General features: G+C 51.6%; 1 protein-coding gene across 1 annotated transcript in view; it reads left to right on the forward strand.

The window, feature by feature from the left end:
- Positions 1–15,314, forward strand: part of ZFHX2 (zinc finger homeobox 2) — a 39,010-nt gene extending 23,696 nt beyond the window's left edge. The window contains 7 exon segments of the mRNA XM_087917032.1: positions 357–588; positions 4,265–4,314; positions 6,373–6,573; positions 7,260–7,392; positions 8,243–11,314; positions 11,317–11,691; positions 12,271–15,314. Of these exon segments, the coding sequence (XP_087773158.1) occupies positions 357–588; positions 4,265–4,314; positions 6,373–6,573; positions 7,260–7,392; positions 8,243–11,314; positions 11,317–11,691; positions 12,271–13,106 (4,899 nt within the window). The 3' untranslated portion in view covers positions 13,107–15,314.
- Positions 15,315–16,390: the final 1,076 nt, after the last annotated feature.

Below are 16,390 nucleotides of genomic sequence, written 5' to 3' on the forward strand. Positions count from 1 at the left end.
CCGGTGGAACTGCTTGTCTCCAGAAGTTGTGGGTGCCCCATCACTGGAGGTTTTCAAGAAGAGGCTGGACAGCCTTTTGTCTGGAATGGCTACGGGGTCCCTTCCTTGAGTGGAGGGGTTAGACTAGAAGACCTCCAAGGTGCCTTTCGACCCTATTATTCTAGGAAAAGGTGCAATGAATGCCTCTACAAGCAGGATTAAGTACCAAGGGCGTATGGAGAAAGGCATGGGGGAAGAGAGACCAGTAGCCCCGCAAGGGGACCAAGGACCACTAATTGATTGCTGACCCGGAAGACATAGGGGTGCCCTCTCCTCTTCTTCGAATCTGCAATGCCCGTTTCTTCTTTCACCCCTAGTTGCTTCTGGAAATGGAGACCACCTCGGCACCCCCGCCCACCTCTGAACCCGCGCAGTTCCGCTGCCTCCTGTGTAATGTCGATTCGCCCAGCCGCCTGGCCATGATCCAGCACCTCCGCTCACCCCACCACCGTGAGGCTCATGGCCAGTGGCGCCTCCAGCTACTCCAGAATGGCGAAGGCACTTTGGGCCTTGAAAGATACGTCTGTTTTGTACCCGCCAACGCTGCAGGTAATCACCCCGCCGCTTGGCTCATGGGTGGGGTGGCACCACGGACTACCCCAGGTCCCAACAGGGTAAAATGTTGATTTTTAGGGAGGTTGATTGTGGGCGGGGGGAGGAGGAAAGGACCCACAACCACACCATGGAGAGATCTGCAGAAGTGGTCTCGTTCTTGATCCTGGGGGGTGAGTAGGAATTGAGACTTTCCTCGGGGTAGCAAACACTGTGCAATTTCTTAAGCCTGCTGAATGTTTTACTCCACATCTCGCTCTGCCGACGTCGGAGTGCAGAGCCGCCGAGCGAGGTACGTTCCCGTTCTTCCTCCTGCCAGCCCCCTCCTCCTCCTCTCGTTGCACACCCGCACATACACACATACACACATCCAGCTTCATAATGGATTATGACAGATACTGGGGGAGGTTGCCTAGCAACCTACAGGAAGAATGAAGGAGAAGAGAAATGAGACTGAGATACGTACGGACCACAGCCGGGGAGAAGTTGGAACGGGAAGGGGGGTGGGTGGGCGGTGGAAGGAAAGATATATACTTCTCCCTCCCGCAGCTGAGGCTGCCTATCAACCCACCCACTCTTCTTCCCCACTCCTCCCACACCGGGGAACCCTATCCGAGCAGTGGCAATTGGCTGTCTTCCCAGATTGATGGGTTACAATCCACCTGACCTTGCGTCTTACCTGGCACGGAAAGTCAATAGGGATCAGCATGGGATTAAAAAAATAATAATAATAGAGGGGAAGGGGTGCCGGGGGGGGGCAATGAATGATTGAAAGCGGGGCAACAGCTCACGACCACGGGTCGCTCAACCGGCCAGGCCTTCCACCTCAAGGGATGGGATGGAGAGAACAGCGGTGCCTCCGGGTTACATCTGCAGTGGAAATGGGGGGGGACCCCAGGAGGGTTTAGGGATGCAGGAAATTCTTGCCAATGCGCCGTACAGCGCGCGCATCCCGTGTCAGTGAGAAATGGGGGTCTTCACGTCGCGGCGGGCGTATCAAGCCGCGCTAATTGAGTTGCCGATGGCAGCGAGGCCGTGTCTATCGGCCAGGGAGGCCAGCCCCGTTCAATATTAACGATCCCGCTCGGGTTGAGAGTTTAATTAGTTGCTGACGAGGATAAAGGCCTGGATTGTGCGTCATTCAGGTTCTTCACCGCCCGGAGGGTGGAATTCCCATTCTCTCTCTCTCTCTCTCTCTCTCTCTCTCTTTTCCTTCCTCCTCTTTTTTGGCATCCTTTTGAGTTTCTGGTCTTCCGGTCCCTTGGATGTAACAAAACGCGAGACATCTTAGCTTACATAGAAGGGAAAGTCAGTTTGTCAACATAGAACGGTTGGGCGCAAACGCAGGTCAGGTTACAACGCGTATCTTGCCAGGTTGGGAAGATGGAGGACCTGACGGTACTTCCACCTCCTTGGAAAACCACCCACTGCAGGCAGTCCTAGACGTACAACCGCAAAGAGGCCCAGCATTTATGTCGCTCAGCGAGACATCGGTTACACGAGGTTTACCCCGTGGACAACTTCCCTTGCCCCGTTTGTGAAGGCAAAACCCTGCCGTTGTGAAATTAGTAACGGTTGTTCAGTGAATCCCTGTACTTGTTCAGTGAGGAACACGGCTGAGTGAATCGCTGCAGTTGTTAATCACACTGTTGTTAAGTGAATCCACTTCCCCCTGGACTTTGCTCTGAAGACGGTCGCAAAAGGGAGTCGCGTGACCCTGGGGGACGCCACGACCGTCATAAATAGGAGTCACTAGTCAAGCATCCGAATGCCAATCACAGGGGACTGTGCGACGGTCGTAGGTGTGAAAAATGGTCGTAAGTGGTGAAAAACAGCCGTAAATCACTTTTTTTCAGTGCAGTTGTAACTCTGAAGGGTCGCTAAGTGAACTGCTGTAAGGCGAGGACTTCCTGTTTGGGAGAACTCATCCTTTTCCGTTTACCTTTCTTTCCCGTCTCCTTCTCCTCACTCCCAGTGAAGGAAGAATCTCTCCCGGATAGCTTAACACCTGAAAAAGAAAAGCAGAATAAAGTATGGATATCTGGTGAGTAACTTCCTTGAGTTACATAAGCCACATACCCAATGCCAATAGTGCTCGATTTATGACCACAATGGAGCCCAACATTTCTGTTGCTAAGTGAGGCCCTTGCGAATTTTGCCCAAAGATACAACAAATGACTTGTATCCGCGTTTCACACTTAAGACTGTCGCGGAGTCCCCGTGGTTTCCTGATCGAACGCCTGGCAGCGGACTTGTGCTTATGACGGTCATGGCGTCCCCTTTTGCGACCTTCCGGCAGGCAAAGTCAATAGTTCCCCAGATTCACTTAACAACCGTGCGACTAACTTAACCACGGCAATGACTTGCTCCACAGCTGGCGGCAAGAAAGGCTGCAGAATGGGACAAAATTCACCTGACAATGTCTCGCTTAGCAAGATGAATTTGGGATTCAGTCGTAAGTCAAGGACTAGCTGTATGTGTGTGTGTGAGAGAGAGAGAGAGGGAGGGAGGAAGAGAGGGAGAATGAATTACATGCCCCAATCTCTCTCCAGCTTCCACTCTTTTAGCTTCAGGCAGTGGCTTTCTTTCTTTCTTTCTTTCTTTCTTTCTTTCTTTCTTTCTTTCTTTCTTTCTTTCTTTCTTTCTTTCTTTCTTTCTTTCTTTCTTTCTTTCCTTCCTTCTTTCTTTCTTTCTTTTTTTCTTTTTCCTAACTCCCTTTCTTTCTTCCTTTTTCCTTCCTTCCTCCCTTTTGCCTAACCCATTCCCTCCCTCCCTTTCGTTACTTCCTCCCTCTCCCCTTTGTTCCTTTTTCTTTCTTCCTTCGTTCCCTCCCTTCCTATTCGCTTTCTTCCCCTTTCCTCCCTCCTGCCTCCCTCCCTTTCTTCCCCCTCCTGTTTCCTTCCTTCCTTGCTTCCTCTTCTATCTTTCCTTGCTTCCTTCCTTTCCTTCCTTCCTCTTCTAGCTTTTCTTCCTTCGTTCTTTCCTCTTTGGTTTCCTTCCTTCTTTCCTTCCGCTTTCTCTATTCCTTCCTTCCATTTTCCCTCCTTCCTCTTCCCTTTCTTCCTTTTCCCTCCTTTCTCCCTACTCCTTTCTCTCCCTCCGTCCCTTTCTTTCCTTCCTTCCCTCCCTCTTTCCTTTGTCCTTTTCCTTTTTTTCCTTCCTTTTCCTTTTCCTCCTTTCCCCTACTCCTTTCTCTCCCTCCTTTTCTTTCCTTCCTTCCCTCCCTCTTCCCTTTGTTCTTTTCCTTTCTTTTTTTCCTTCCTTCCTTCCCCTCCTCCCTATTCCCTTCCCTTTCTTCCCTTTTCCTCCCTCCTCCTCTCTCTCCCCCATTTCCTTCCTCCCTCCCTCGTTTCCTTCCCACCACCCTCCTTCCTTCCTTCCTTCCTTCTTTCTATTTCTCCTTCCCTGCCTCTTCCTTCTCCCTACTCCCATTTCCTCCCTCCCTTCCTTTTTCCCCCGGCCTTCCCTCTCCCTCTTCCCTTTGTTCCCCCTTTTTCCTTCCTTCCTTCCTCTTCTATCTTTCCTTCCTTCCTTCCCTCCACCCTCCCTCTATTCCTTCCGTCCTTGGTTTATTTATTTATTTATTTCTCTCTCTCTCTCTCTCTCTCTCTCTCTCTCTCTCCCGCTCTCTCTATCCTTTATTGGCCAAATGTGATTTTTTTCCCCTTAACAGTTTGCGATGAGACCGAAGCGGCAGCAGCTGGAAGTGTGGGGGACACTACGGTGAGTTGGGCCAGTTTTTTTAGATTTTTGTAGGGAAAGGGTGTGTGGGGGGCGAGAATTGGAGGCACCTGAGCAGCATAGGAACTCAGCCCCCCGCTTCCTCCCTTCGGTTCCCCCACTCCCCACGCCTGCCTCCCACCCAAATTTCAGGCTGCCTTGTCTTAAATCACCCCCTCCCCCGCCCCCGCTGCTGCCCCCATCCCCAAACGCACAGGTTGCCCCCCACCCCCCACCCCCGCCACGTCTGAATTAAAACTCAAAAATTAATTAGCGTTGTCAGCGGAGGCAGAAGGGCGGTGAGCGGGGGTCGGGTCGGGGGCGAGGCGAAGAGAGACGATTCACCCACACAAACGACAATTGTGTGCAGTCAAGTGTGAACGGAGGGAGGTTAATAATGGGACCGCTACACTTTGGCTGCCAACCTATTCCTGGGGTTTTTTTTTTTTTTTCCTTCTCCTTCCTCCCTCTCTCTCTCTCTTCTCTCTCTCTCTTCCTCCTTTTTTCTTTTCTTTTCTTTTTTTCAAATGATAATGACGGATTGGAGCTCCATTCGGGGGAAAGGGTTTTTTTGGAAAGTCCCTCTGGTTCTCAGACCACCCCCGGGATGGGCTTAGGGTGTGTGTAGGATCCAGGCAGGGCTGGGGTTGATGGCCCCCGTTTGCTCTTTTGGGGGACCCCGTGTGGGTTAAACGAAGCCCAACGAGGTGGGGAGCTGGAATTCCCCCCTCCCTCCTCTCTGCTTTTGTTCACATTCTTCTCTCGGTGAGGGTTTGAGAGAAGTCTAATTGATTTCCGAATTTGGCAAAAAGACCAATTTAACCCTGCTCCTTGGGTGGTGGATTAAGAATAACCCAGAAGTCCTTCCTTCTTTTCTCCCCTCCTCCCTCTTTGCTTCCTCTTCTATTCTTCTTTCCTCCTTCCTTCCGCATCTATCTTCCTTTCTCTTTTCTCTCCTTCTTTCCTCTTCTATCTTTTCCTTTCTTCTATATTCTTCTCTTTTTCCTCCCTTTTGTCTTTTTCTTTCATTCCTTCCTTTTCTACCTTTTCCTCCTTCCCCTTCCTTCCTCTTCTCTTTCATCTCCTTCCTTCCTCTTCTACCTTTTCTCTACTTCCTCCCTCTCCCTTCCTCTTCTCTTTTTCCTCTCCTTCCTTCCTTTTTCCTTCCTTCCTCTTCTACCTTTTCTCTCCTTCCTCCCACCCTCTCCCTTCTTCTCTTTCATCTCCTTCCTTCCTTTTTCCTTCCTTCCTTTTCTACCTTTTCCTCCCTCCCTGCCTCCCTCCACCTCCTTCCTCTTCTCTTTCATCTCCTTCCTTCCTTCCTCTTCTACCTTTTCTCTACTTCCTCCCTCCCTCTCCCTTCCTCTTCTCTTTCATCTCCTTCCTTCCTTTTTTCCTCCTTCCTCTTCTACCTTTTCTCTACTTTTTCCCTCCCTCGTTCCTTCCCCTTCTATTTTTTCCTTTCTTCCCCTTCTATATTTCTCTTTCCTTCCTCTTTTCTTCTCTTCCTTCCTCGTCTCTTTTCCTCCCTTCCACAATTCCTCCCTGCCTTCCTCTTCTTTTTTCTTCCTTCCTTCCTTCCTTCCCCCTTTCATTCCTTTTTTTCCTCTCCTTTCCTTCCTTCCTTCTAAATTTTTCTTCCTTCCTTCCTCTTCTATATTTCTCTCCTTCCTTCCCCTTTTATTCTCTTTCCTTCCTTCCTTCCTCTTCTATCTTTTCCATCCTTCCTTCTTCCCTTCCTTCCTTTGGAATTCTGGGAGTTGAAGTCCAACAAGTTGCCAAGTTTTCTGACCCCCGCCCTGCACAATGGTGATTTCCGCAAGCCATTCGAGTTGCACGCCTGGTGCGCGTAAAACAGACCTGATTGCCACCACCATCTTGACTTTTTTGCCCCTCTTCCAGATGCACCTTGGGAAAGAGGTGCCAATCGAACCCCATTCTTGCATTTGGGGGCGGCTGTCCTGATCTGTTTGAACCCATTCCGGGGTTCTGGTTCTCTCATTTTTAACTCCTTCTGATTCCCCTTTTTAATTCTTCCACTATCTCCTCCTGCCACCCCAGGTCTTCTGCTGCCCCTACTGCAACTACGTCGACCAATCGGCCGAAGCCGTGCGGGCACACACCATCTCCCAACATGCCGTGCAGCCCAAGTTTCACTGCCCGCTGTGCCAGGAGCAGCTGGTCGGCCGGGCCAACCTCCACTTCCATCTCAGCCACGTCCACAACGTGGTGCCCGAATGCGTGGAGAAGCTGCTGGTGGTGGTGGGTGCAAGGGCCACGGGGCCCCTCCCCGGGAGGAGGGGGACACCTTAACCGCTCCCACCCACCCCTTCAATCCGTCGGGGAAATTTCCAGGGGTGGGCTTCGAAAATTGTAGCAAAGGGTTCTCTGCCCGGTTGCAGGGTGGGCGTGGCCATGGTGGGCGTGGCCTAGTCAGCTTTTGCAACATGGTGTGTGTGGGGGGCTGTTTTTGCCCGCCTCAGGCTCCAACGGTTTTCCTCAGGCCCTCCGAGAGGGCGAAAACAGCCTCCCCGGGGCCCATTTCCGGCCTTCCCGAACTCCTGGGAGCCCCATTTTTCACCCTCCCCGAGCCTCTGTGTGCGGCCTGCACTTACCTGCATCCAAAGTGGGGACCCCTGGGAGGGGCGGGGTGATGGGCGGGGCCAGCCAGGAGTGGGATTTTGGGGGTTCTCCGAACTGCACAGAATCTTAGGGGCTCTCCCGTGAACCCCTGCGAACCCCCCAGCAGCTCCTGGAAATTTCTCTGCCGCTGAACCGTGGGGCGAGGGTGGGGAGAAGCTCAGTCTGTGGAATGGGTGCCCGTCTTACGGGATCTGAGGGAATTTGGGGCTAAGGGATGGGGTGGCGGGGCATGAGACAGGCAGACTGCCTTAATGGGGAACGTTTTACTGCCTTTTAATTCTGTTTTGTCTCCGTTTTCGCTTCAGGCCACTACGGTTGAAATGACCTTTGCCACCAAGGTTGTTTCTGGCGTCCCTCTCCCGCCTGACCCACCCAAACCAGGTGGGATTCTCGGCGTAGAGCAAGCGGCCGGACCGGATGCACCAAGCCCCTTTATTGGTAAATGATTTATTAATTCTATTCTCTTCAACTTGTTCTGTTCTATTGAACAAAAAGTCACCCAGCCGCTTTTTATGCCTGTAACTACAATTCAATGTCTCCTGGTGATTGGCTCAAATTCACCCATGCCTAAGGCGGGACTAGAACTCACTGTCTCCTGGTGATCGGTGCAGTCACCCAGCTGGCTTTCATGTCTAAGGTGGGACTAGAACTCACTGTCCCCTGGTGATTGGCCCAAAGTCACCCAGCCACTTTTATGCCTGAGGCAGGACTAGAACTCAATGTCCCTTGGTGATTGACCCAAAATCACCCAGCTGGTTTTCATGCCTCAGACAGAACTAGAACTCCCAGTCTCCTAATGATTAGCCCAAAGTCACCCAGCCATTTTAATGCCTGAGGCAGGACTAGAACTCAATGTCCCTTGGTGATTGACCCAAAATCACCCAGCTGGTTTTCATGCCTCAGACAGAACTAGAACTCCCAGTCTCCTAATGATTAGCCCAAAGTCACCCAGCCATTTTTATGCCTGAGGCAGGACTAGAACTCAATGTCCCTTGGTGATTGACCCAAAATCACCCAGCTGGTTTTCATGCCTCAGACAGAACTAGAACTCCCAGTCTCCTAATGATTAGCCCAAAGTCACCCAGCCACTTTTATGCCTGAGGTGTAACTACAACTCAATGTCCCCTGCTGATTGGCCTGAAGCCACCCAGCTGGCTTTCATTCCTCAGACGGAACTAGAACTCCCAGTGTCCCGGTTTCTAGCCTTCTGCCTTCACCACTAGCCGAAATTCTGTAGGGATATTGACAGTCCTGTAACTCTTTCCTCTCTTCCTTCTCCTTTCAACAGCACCAGCCATAGAGGAGAAAGCCTCCTCACCACCGGTACTTTCCCCCGAAATGCCTCCACCTTCTGTCACCGCCTCCCCACCTCCTAAGGAGCAGCTGGAAAAGCCACTTCCTGACTCTCCCCCCACTCCTCCTCCTCCTCCTCCCCTCCCTCCGGCTGTCACTCCTCAAGAGCCGGAAGAGGACGAGCCTTTGCATCCAAACGTTGCCCCCGAAGAGCAGCAGCCACCAGCATCTGTCCTCGTGGAACCCCCCGAGGCCTCTCCACCCGTCCTGCTTAATCCGGATTCCCGGCACCCACTGTCCTACCGCAAGGCCACTAATTTCGCCTTGGACAAATTCTTGGATCCTGCCCGTCCCTATAAGTGCACCGTTTGCAAAGAGTCCTTCACCCAGAAGAACATCCTGCTGGTGCATTATAATTCGGTTTCCCACCTCCACAAGATGAAAAAGGCCTCGGCTGACCCGTCCGTGTCCTCTCGGGGGGAACCCGGCACCTCCGGGGCTCTCCAGCCCTCTTCGGACAAACCTTACAAGTGTACCACTTGCCGGGTCTCTTACAACCAGAGTTCCACCTTGGAGATCCACATGCGCTCCGTGTTGCACCAGACTCGCTCCCGCGTGGCCAAGATGGAAGCTGCGGGCAAGGCAGACGTGTCCCCCACTGAACTGGAGCCCTCCAACGAGACCTGTCTGGAAAGCGAGACCCCCAGCTGTGTTCAGGTGCCCACCCTCCCATTTCTCACTCCGCCCACGGCAGAACTATCCCGCTTCCCTACACCCCTTTTCACCCCACCACTGCTGCCCCCCTTTCCTCTGGTGCCGGAGTCCCTTCTGAAACTTCAACAACAACAGCAACAGCTACTGCTCCCTTTTTACTTACATGATCTGAAGGTGGCCCCCAAGTTGGCTTTAGCCACACCAACCCTGACCCTTCCCACCCCATCGCCTATTCTGCTTCCAACTCTGCCCCCCAAAGAAGAAGTGGCCCCCACAGCCACCGCGAGTAGCTCCAAGGCAGAGGCAGCCGAAGAGACCGAAGGCGAAGAAGTAGAGGGAAGTCAAGCAGGGAGTGAGGTTTCTCGCACAGCGGCCAAAGCCCTCCTGGAGAATTTCGGCTTTGAATTAGTGATCCAGTACAACGAGGGTAAACAAGCTGCCACCGTGCCACCTACTGTGCCCCTGCGCCCCCCCGTGGGCAAGCTGCAATGCGGCACTTGTGGGAAACAGTTCTCCAACATGCTCATCCTGAAAACCCACGAGGAGCATGTGCACAGGCGGTTCCTGCCCTTTGAGGCGCTCAATCGCTACGCTGCACAGTTCCGGAAAAGTTACGACAGTATGTATCCTCCGCCGCCGCCTGCGCTCCCAATTGAGACAACTGTGGTCACCACTACTCCGGCGGCAGCAGTTTCAACCGTCACCACCGCCGTCATGGAGAACACCACCATCACTGTGACGCAATCATCCATGCCGCTGGAGATTCCCTCTCTCTGTCCTCCATTTTTGATGCAACCCTTGCCAGTGGTCGTGCCCCCACCAGAAAATGAGACTTCCTGTGTACCTCCCGAATGTCTGAAGTCTCTCTGGTTTCGAGGGGAGGAAGAGGAAGGCAAGAGCGCATCGTTGGGAGTCCCGGATCTTCCCCGCGGGGGTTTCCCTTCAACCCGACGTTTCTCTCGTACCAAATTCACCGAGTTCCAATCTCAGGCTCTGCAGTCCTTCTTTGAATCGAGCGCTTATCCCAAAGATGGCGAGGTGGAGCGTCTGTCTGCCCTTTTGGGGCTGCCCAACCGGGTCATCGTGGTCTGGTTCCAAAACGCACGCCAGAAAGCCCGAAAGAGTGGCGGGAATGAAGCGAGCATGGGCAATAGCGGAAATGCCGCAGTGCAGCCATCTTGTAAAAAATGCCGGATGGCCTTCCGCTGCATCTTTGAGCTGGTGCGCCACCTAAAGAAGTGTTACAATGATCAACTGGATGAAGTGGAAGGAGATGAGGAAGAGAATGAAGGGCCTGAGGAGGAGGAGCAGGAGGAGGAAGAGGAAGGGGACGAGAAACGAGAAATCTTGAGACCTGGTGTGGATGTGAAGACGGATGGTGCTGGAGACAAACCCGTGGAAGAAGAGCAGCCCACCACCTCTGTACCCCCAGATATCTCCAAGAACCATCCCTGTGATCAGTGCACCGCTGTATTCTCAAGCAGCGACCTCCTCAATATCCACCGCATTAGTCATCTGCCAGCAGCTGGTCCTCCTTTGGCTTCGGCAGGTCCCCAACCTCCCATTGACATGACTTCCTTAGCATTTGGCGACCGCCTGGTCCAACCGGATCCTTCCCGTGCACAGAAGCGAAAACACGAAGATGGGACCTTGTCTCCCACTGGAAGTGAAACAGCCAGTGTTGCCGGGGCAGATAACGAACCCCCCAGAGACAAGCGTCTGCGTACCACCATTTTGCCCGAGCAACTGGAGATTCTCTACCGCTGGTACATGCAAGACTCAAACCCCACCCGGAAAATGCTCGACTGCATCTCCGAAGAAGTTGGGCTGAAAAAGAGAGTTGTCCAGGTGTGGTTCCAGAATACAAGAGCCCGTGAGCGAAAGGGCCAGTTTCGGTGTAATACCAGTGCTACCACCCCAACCAGTAAGCCCCCACCAGCACAACTTAACACTTTCCCAAAGTTCAACCCTCCACCACGGGACACCCCTGTTCATTATGGTGGATCCTTCACACCCAACCTCTCTGTGATTAACCTCCAACCTCTTCTAACTAAGCCAGATGTTGTCATGGAACCACAAATCCAGGAAGAAATGACCGAAGAAGAATTATCTAAGGAGCACGAAGACCGAAGCTTGTCTGGAGGAGAGCTGAGTGATTCTTCCTCCTCTTCCTCCTCGGCTGACCTGGACTTCTCTGGCGGCCAGAGGAATCGAATGATGGATGGAGGTTGCGGAGAGTATCATGATTCTCTGGGGCAGAGACGGTATCGTACCCAGATGTCCAGCGTCCAGCTGAAGATCATGAAGGCATGTTATGAGGTCTACCGTACTCCGACCATGCAGGAGTGCGAGGTGCTGGGGAGGAGATAGGACTCCCCAAAAGAGTGATTCAGGTGTGGTTTCAGAATGCACGGGCGAAAGAGAAAAAGGCCAAGGCTGCCTCCGGCGGGACCAGTGGCGGTGATGAGGCCCCCTCCGCTGCTCAGGCTCAATCTGAATGCCGCTACTGTGAAGTCAAGTACGATTTCTACGTCTCTTGCCGTGGGCACCTCTTTTCTCGCGGCCACCTAGCTCGGCTAAAGGAGGCCATCAGATCCCAGCTCAAGAGCGAGAGCAAGTGCTACGAGCTGGTGTCGGACAAAGGAGCACCCTCCCCAACCAGGCTGGGAGTGCCGGTGACTCCTACAGCCATGCCATCTTCTCTTGGGACCAAGCCCCCTTTTGTGCCAGGTGAGCGGGATTATAGAACGGTGGCCATCCAGGGATAGTTGTGGAGCCTCGGGGTTGAGTTGCACGATGGGCTGCTTTGCAGTACAACGTACTGTACTGTACGCTTACTGTATAACCTTCTCCCTGCCGTAGGAACATGCCCCCTTTGATTTTTCCAGGAACACCACTGATGTTCCACAGTGTCCTCCGATATTTCCCAAATCCATTCTAAATTCAGGTCCATGTTTGACCTGGAAGGTTGGTCAACTGCATTCTTACTTCCTAGTTTCTTCTGTGGTTCCTGACTCCTCATTTTCATACCTTCCTTCCTTCCTTTACCTCCTCGCTCTTTTTTTGTGAGGGGGGAGGATATGCAGAGAACCGAGGAATTTCCCATTCTCTCCTCTCCGTTTCGGCACCGAGGCTGCACCTGGACTCCCGTTTCAGAGGAGACCGTGGTAAGGTTGGAGGAGGGCAGGAAAATGGTTCTGCAATTTCGATCCGGGGGAAAAGGGTGAAGGCGTTTGGCAAGGATACACTTTCCCAAAGAGACAGAAGCCCCCCTCGATTCATTTCTCTTTTTTTCTCCCACCCGAACAGGCACGGCTGCTTCCTCCGCGGGGATCCTGAGCTCCCCTTTGGCCACCTCCCAGCCAGGCCTCTCCTTACCTCAGCATCTGCCACCAGAATCTGGCCAGGTTGGCCCCTTAACTGAGCCTGCTCCTGCTCCCGAGACCTCTCCCAGTGACAGTCAGGCTGAACCGAATTCAAATCCAGCCCAGGAATCCTCCTTGTCCTCCACTGCCACGCTGAAGAACCTCAAGACGTTGAAGGCTGCGGTGCCGACCCTGCTTGGAGGCCAGTTCCTGCCCTTCCCGTTGCCAGCAGCGGCTACTGCAGCAGCAGCCGCCCCCTCTCTTTTCGGAGCGCAACTGCCCGGGGCTTATTTTCAGCAGCTCTACGGCATGAAGAAGGGGCTGTTCCCCATGAACCCCGTCATACCTCAGACACTTATGGGGCTGCTGCCCACCCCTTTGCTCCCAACACCCACACCTGAGCCCCCCGTTGAGGTGTCCGAGGCCCCCGGCATCTCTACAGTCGACGTGACCCATCAGTACCTTTGTCGCCAGTGCAAGGCCGCCTTCGAGAGCGAGGGGCCAGCCGTCGCCCATCAAGCCGCACTCTGCTACTTCGGGCGCCAGGCACCGCCGCCTCCACTGCGCGTGCCCGTGTGCACCTACCACTGCCTGGCTTGCGAGGTGCTCGTGAGTGGCCGGGAGGCACTGGGAGCCCACCTGCGCTCCAGCGCTCACCGGCGTAAGGCCAGCTCCACCACAGCAACCGCATCGGTGTTTGCCAAAGAGGAATCCAAATTACCTCACTCGGACTCCAATCCAAAAAGTAACGCTACCTCTACGACACTACTAGCTTTATAGAGATGGATGCTGTACTGCCATCAATGGAGAGAGATTGACTAGCGAACAGACCTGTGGGTGGGTGGACGCCCACAAGGGCCACCCCTCTGCTTCCACCCAACAGTCCTCCTTCAAGGTCCATTTCAGACCCAGGTTCCCCCCATTTCTCACTGCCAGCCAGCTGACTTCAAAGGGCCCAAGTCCCCACCCCAGTTTTTATCCTGCTTCCACAGAATAACCAGAGGCCGAGCCAAACGGCAACCCGTCCATTGGTGGAAGCCTTGGTGGTCCTTACCAAGTTTGATCTTCTCTAAGAGGGTACCCAACTCAACACTGGCTGTTGCAGACGTTCTCCTAGCTTTTCTTCACACTGAGCGGTTCTGCCCTTCCTCCCATTCAGGCATCTCCCTAAGAACCCATTGATGGTTAATGCCCTACCTTGCCCCGCCCCCCGCCCCCCGCCCCTCTCCCGGATCACGAGATCCTGTGGCCAGATCCAACGAGATTGGCAGCTCATGACCTCTTCCAGAATCCCTACCCAACTATTTCTGTACTCCTGAGTCTTCCGCCTCCTGTACTACTGACAGGTCCCCTCTGCATCTTCAACCACCTTCCTACCTGCCAGGAACATCTCAAGAAGATGCCTCCTAAAATTTTAATGTCTTTTGATGATGCTGAGAAGTTGCCCCCCCCCCCACTCCTTTATAATATCAAAACTATGTCACCCCCTCTTCATATTGGGGTACCAAAGTTCTTCACCCACGTGTCCCATAACTCCTGTTCCCCCAGCTGCAGGTGGCTCCAAACCTTCCTTCAACCCACCTGCGCTACCATCTATCTGACCTCTTCCACCCACCCCGTTGAAGACAGTTTCTGGCCAATCTTGACGTCCATCCTACACTCACAAGTCTCCTCTCTCTCTCTCACACACACACACACACACATACTTACACACCTCGCATCCTCCACCCCTTCTTCTCTTAACACTTAACCTTCCGCTCTTTTTACTGTGTTACCGACTGAAAAAAAAAAAAAGGCCAAAAATGAAAAAGCAAAGAAAGAATGGACAAGAAAAAAAAAATAAAAATAAAAGATAAACTCGAGGACATGCAGTTTAAGACAGGGGAAGTGAGAAATTCAGTCTCCCCACGCCAACCACCACCAACCCTCAAAAAAAAGCATGCGCTGCCCATTTTTGTATATTAAAACCATCAAGGACGGATGGACAACTTCCTGAACTGTTGATGGATTTGATCAGCAACCAAACAGGGTGAGAGTTTTCTCTTTCCCGTAATTTTATTTTATTTTATTTTCTCTCGTCTCTCTCCTCTTTCTTTTTCCCACCCCCCCAGCTGGGTCTTTTCCTGCCCTTGGGAACCAAATAAAACCCAACAACCTCAACTGTCTTTTTCCTCTTGATAGACGTGAGTTCTGTCTCAGCGCGGGGAAATGACGCGAAAAACCTAACTCCGATGGCTTTAAAAGAAAATAATTTAAAATAAAAAAAAAAAAATGAGAGAGAGAGAAAGAACACTGAACAACTGACTGACTCTCGTCAAACACGCAGTTGCCGTCCCAGGTGCCGTGTGCTGACAAAAACCTTGCAAAAAATGAAAAAAGAAAAAAAATACACAAAAACCCTCTTTAGGAATCCAAAGCTCTTAAAAAAAACTTCTATACAATAACCAAAAAAAAAAAAAAGAGAGAGAGAGAGAGAGAGAAAGAGAACATCCACCACCACCAACAACAAAAAAGTCATAAAAAGCAAACTGGAAATAATTTTTTTGTTTTGTTTTAAAAAGACATAAGATGAAGGAGTAAAAAAAATTAACCCTCCACGTTCTTTCCTGCCTTTGTAACACTTATTTTGGAAGGGGGCGATCTTTTCATTCCCTCCGATCACGGCGTATTTTCTACTCCCTTCCAGCTGACAAAAGATGGACGTGAATTTTGAGAACTGGATGAAGATGGTAAACGTGTGGGTTAAAGAAGGAGACTCAAAAATTAAAACCCACCACCCTTACACAGATACCAAACAAACTAGCGGGGAGTAAGGAAAGCTGAACGGAAAAACAGCTGATCCGTCACCCCATTCTCAACTCTCCTTCATCTCACCCCTAGACTTGGGGGAAAAAAAATTGTCTTTCTGTTGTGTATTTAAAGTGAGGGGGTGGGAAGGTTGGGGAATGACTTAAAAAAAGAAAATAAAAATTATATTAAAGAAAAACATCTCGTAGGAAACGAAAAGATCAAATGTGAGGTGACTGAGATACAAAAAAATAAGGGGGCGAATAGAAATTTGGGGACTTTTAGTTTTACTTCCTCATTTAAGATGCTGGGCGGATCAGTCTGCAAATTTCCAAGTTTCTAAGTTCTTCTAAGTATCTAAATGTGCACCTGGTTTTTGTTCCGAAAAGAGCGGCCTGTGAAATATTTCCAGATATACAGGTAGTCCTCGCATTATAACCATTCGTTTAGCGAAAGCTAAGTGTCAGGGTTAGGGTTTAAAAAGAAATCCAATTATTTATTAGGAGCAACATGTCCGCACTTTCCCAAGTGCAGGCGGCACTGCCTCACGTAATTTACTGCCTGCCTATGACCCTGTTTCCGCCCCCCCTCCTCCCAGGGTGTGTCATAAATCACATTCTCCAACGGAGCACTTTAGCGGGCTGTAGAAAACACGCCTCTGCGGCTGGCTCTGGTAACCTGGGATACAATCTGGAGAAAGTTATGTGTGGAATGTACTTCTGGTCACAGCAACCGAGCTGCTCCATCAGTTCTACCCCGCTTCCTGCCTATGGCAACTCTGAGAGCAGGCCAGGAATGCTTTACGAGTTGACACTAGGATGGTGCTGAAAATAGTGCCTACCGGTCCCATGTTTTATGACTGTTGTAGTGGCCCTGCAGCCACGTGACCATGATTAAGGTGCTTAACAATAGCAATAGACTTATATACCACTTAGAATTATGGAGTGCTTCACAGCCCTTTCGAATTGGTTTACAGAGTCAGCATTTTGCCCATAACAATCCAGGTCCTTGTTTTACTGACCCTGGAAGGATGGAAGACCTAGAGCCGATCAGGATCGAACTCCTGACCGTGGGCAGAGTTTGCCTGCAATACTGCATTCTAACTATTGCACCACCACAGCTCTTGCATTCATTCAACGCATTTATGATCATTGCAGGATCCCAAATTCACATGTTTGGAATTTGTGATGACCTCAGCCAGCTTCTGACAAGCTGGCAGGGAAGGTCGTAAGCCACGATTATGTCTCGCTTTAACAACTGTGTGAATTCGCTTAATG

Source organism: Pseudonaja textilis, chromosome Z (assembly GCF_049901715.1).
Source record: "Pseudonaja textilis isolate UNSWEBS1 chromosome Z, rPseTex1.2, whole genome shotgun sequence".
In the NCBI taxonomy this organism is placed as follows: Eukaryota; Metazoa; Chordata; class Lepidosauria; order Squamata; family Elapidae; genus Pseudonaja; species Pseudonaja textilis.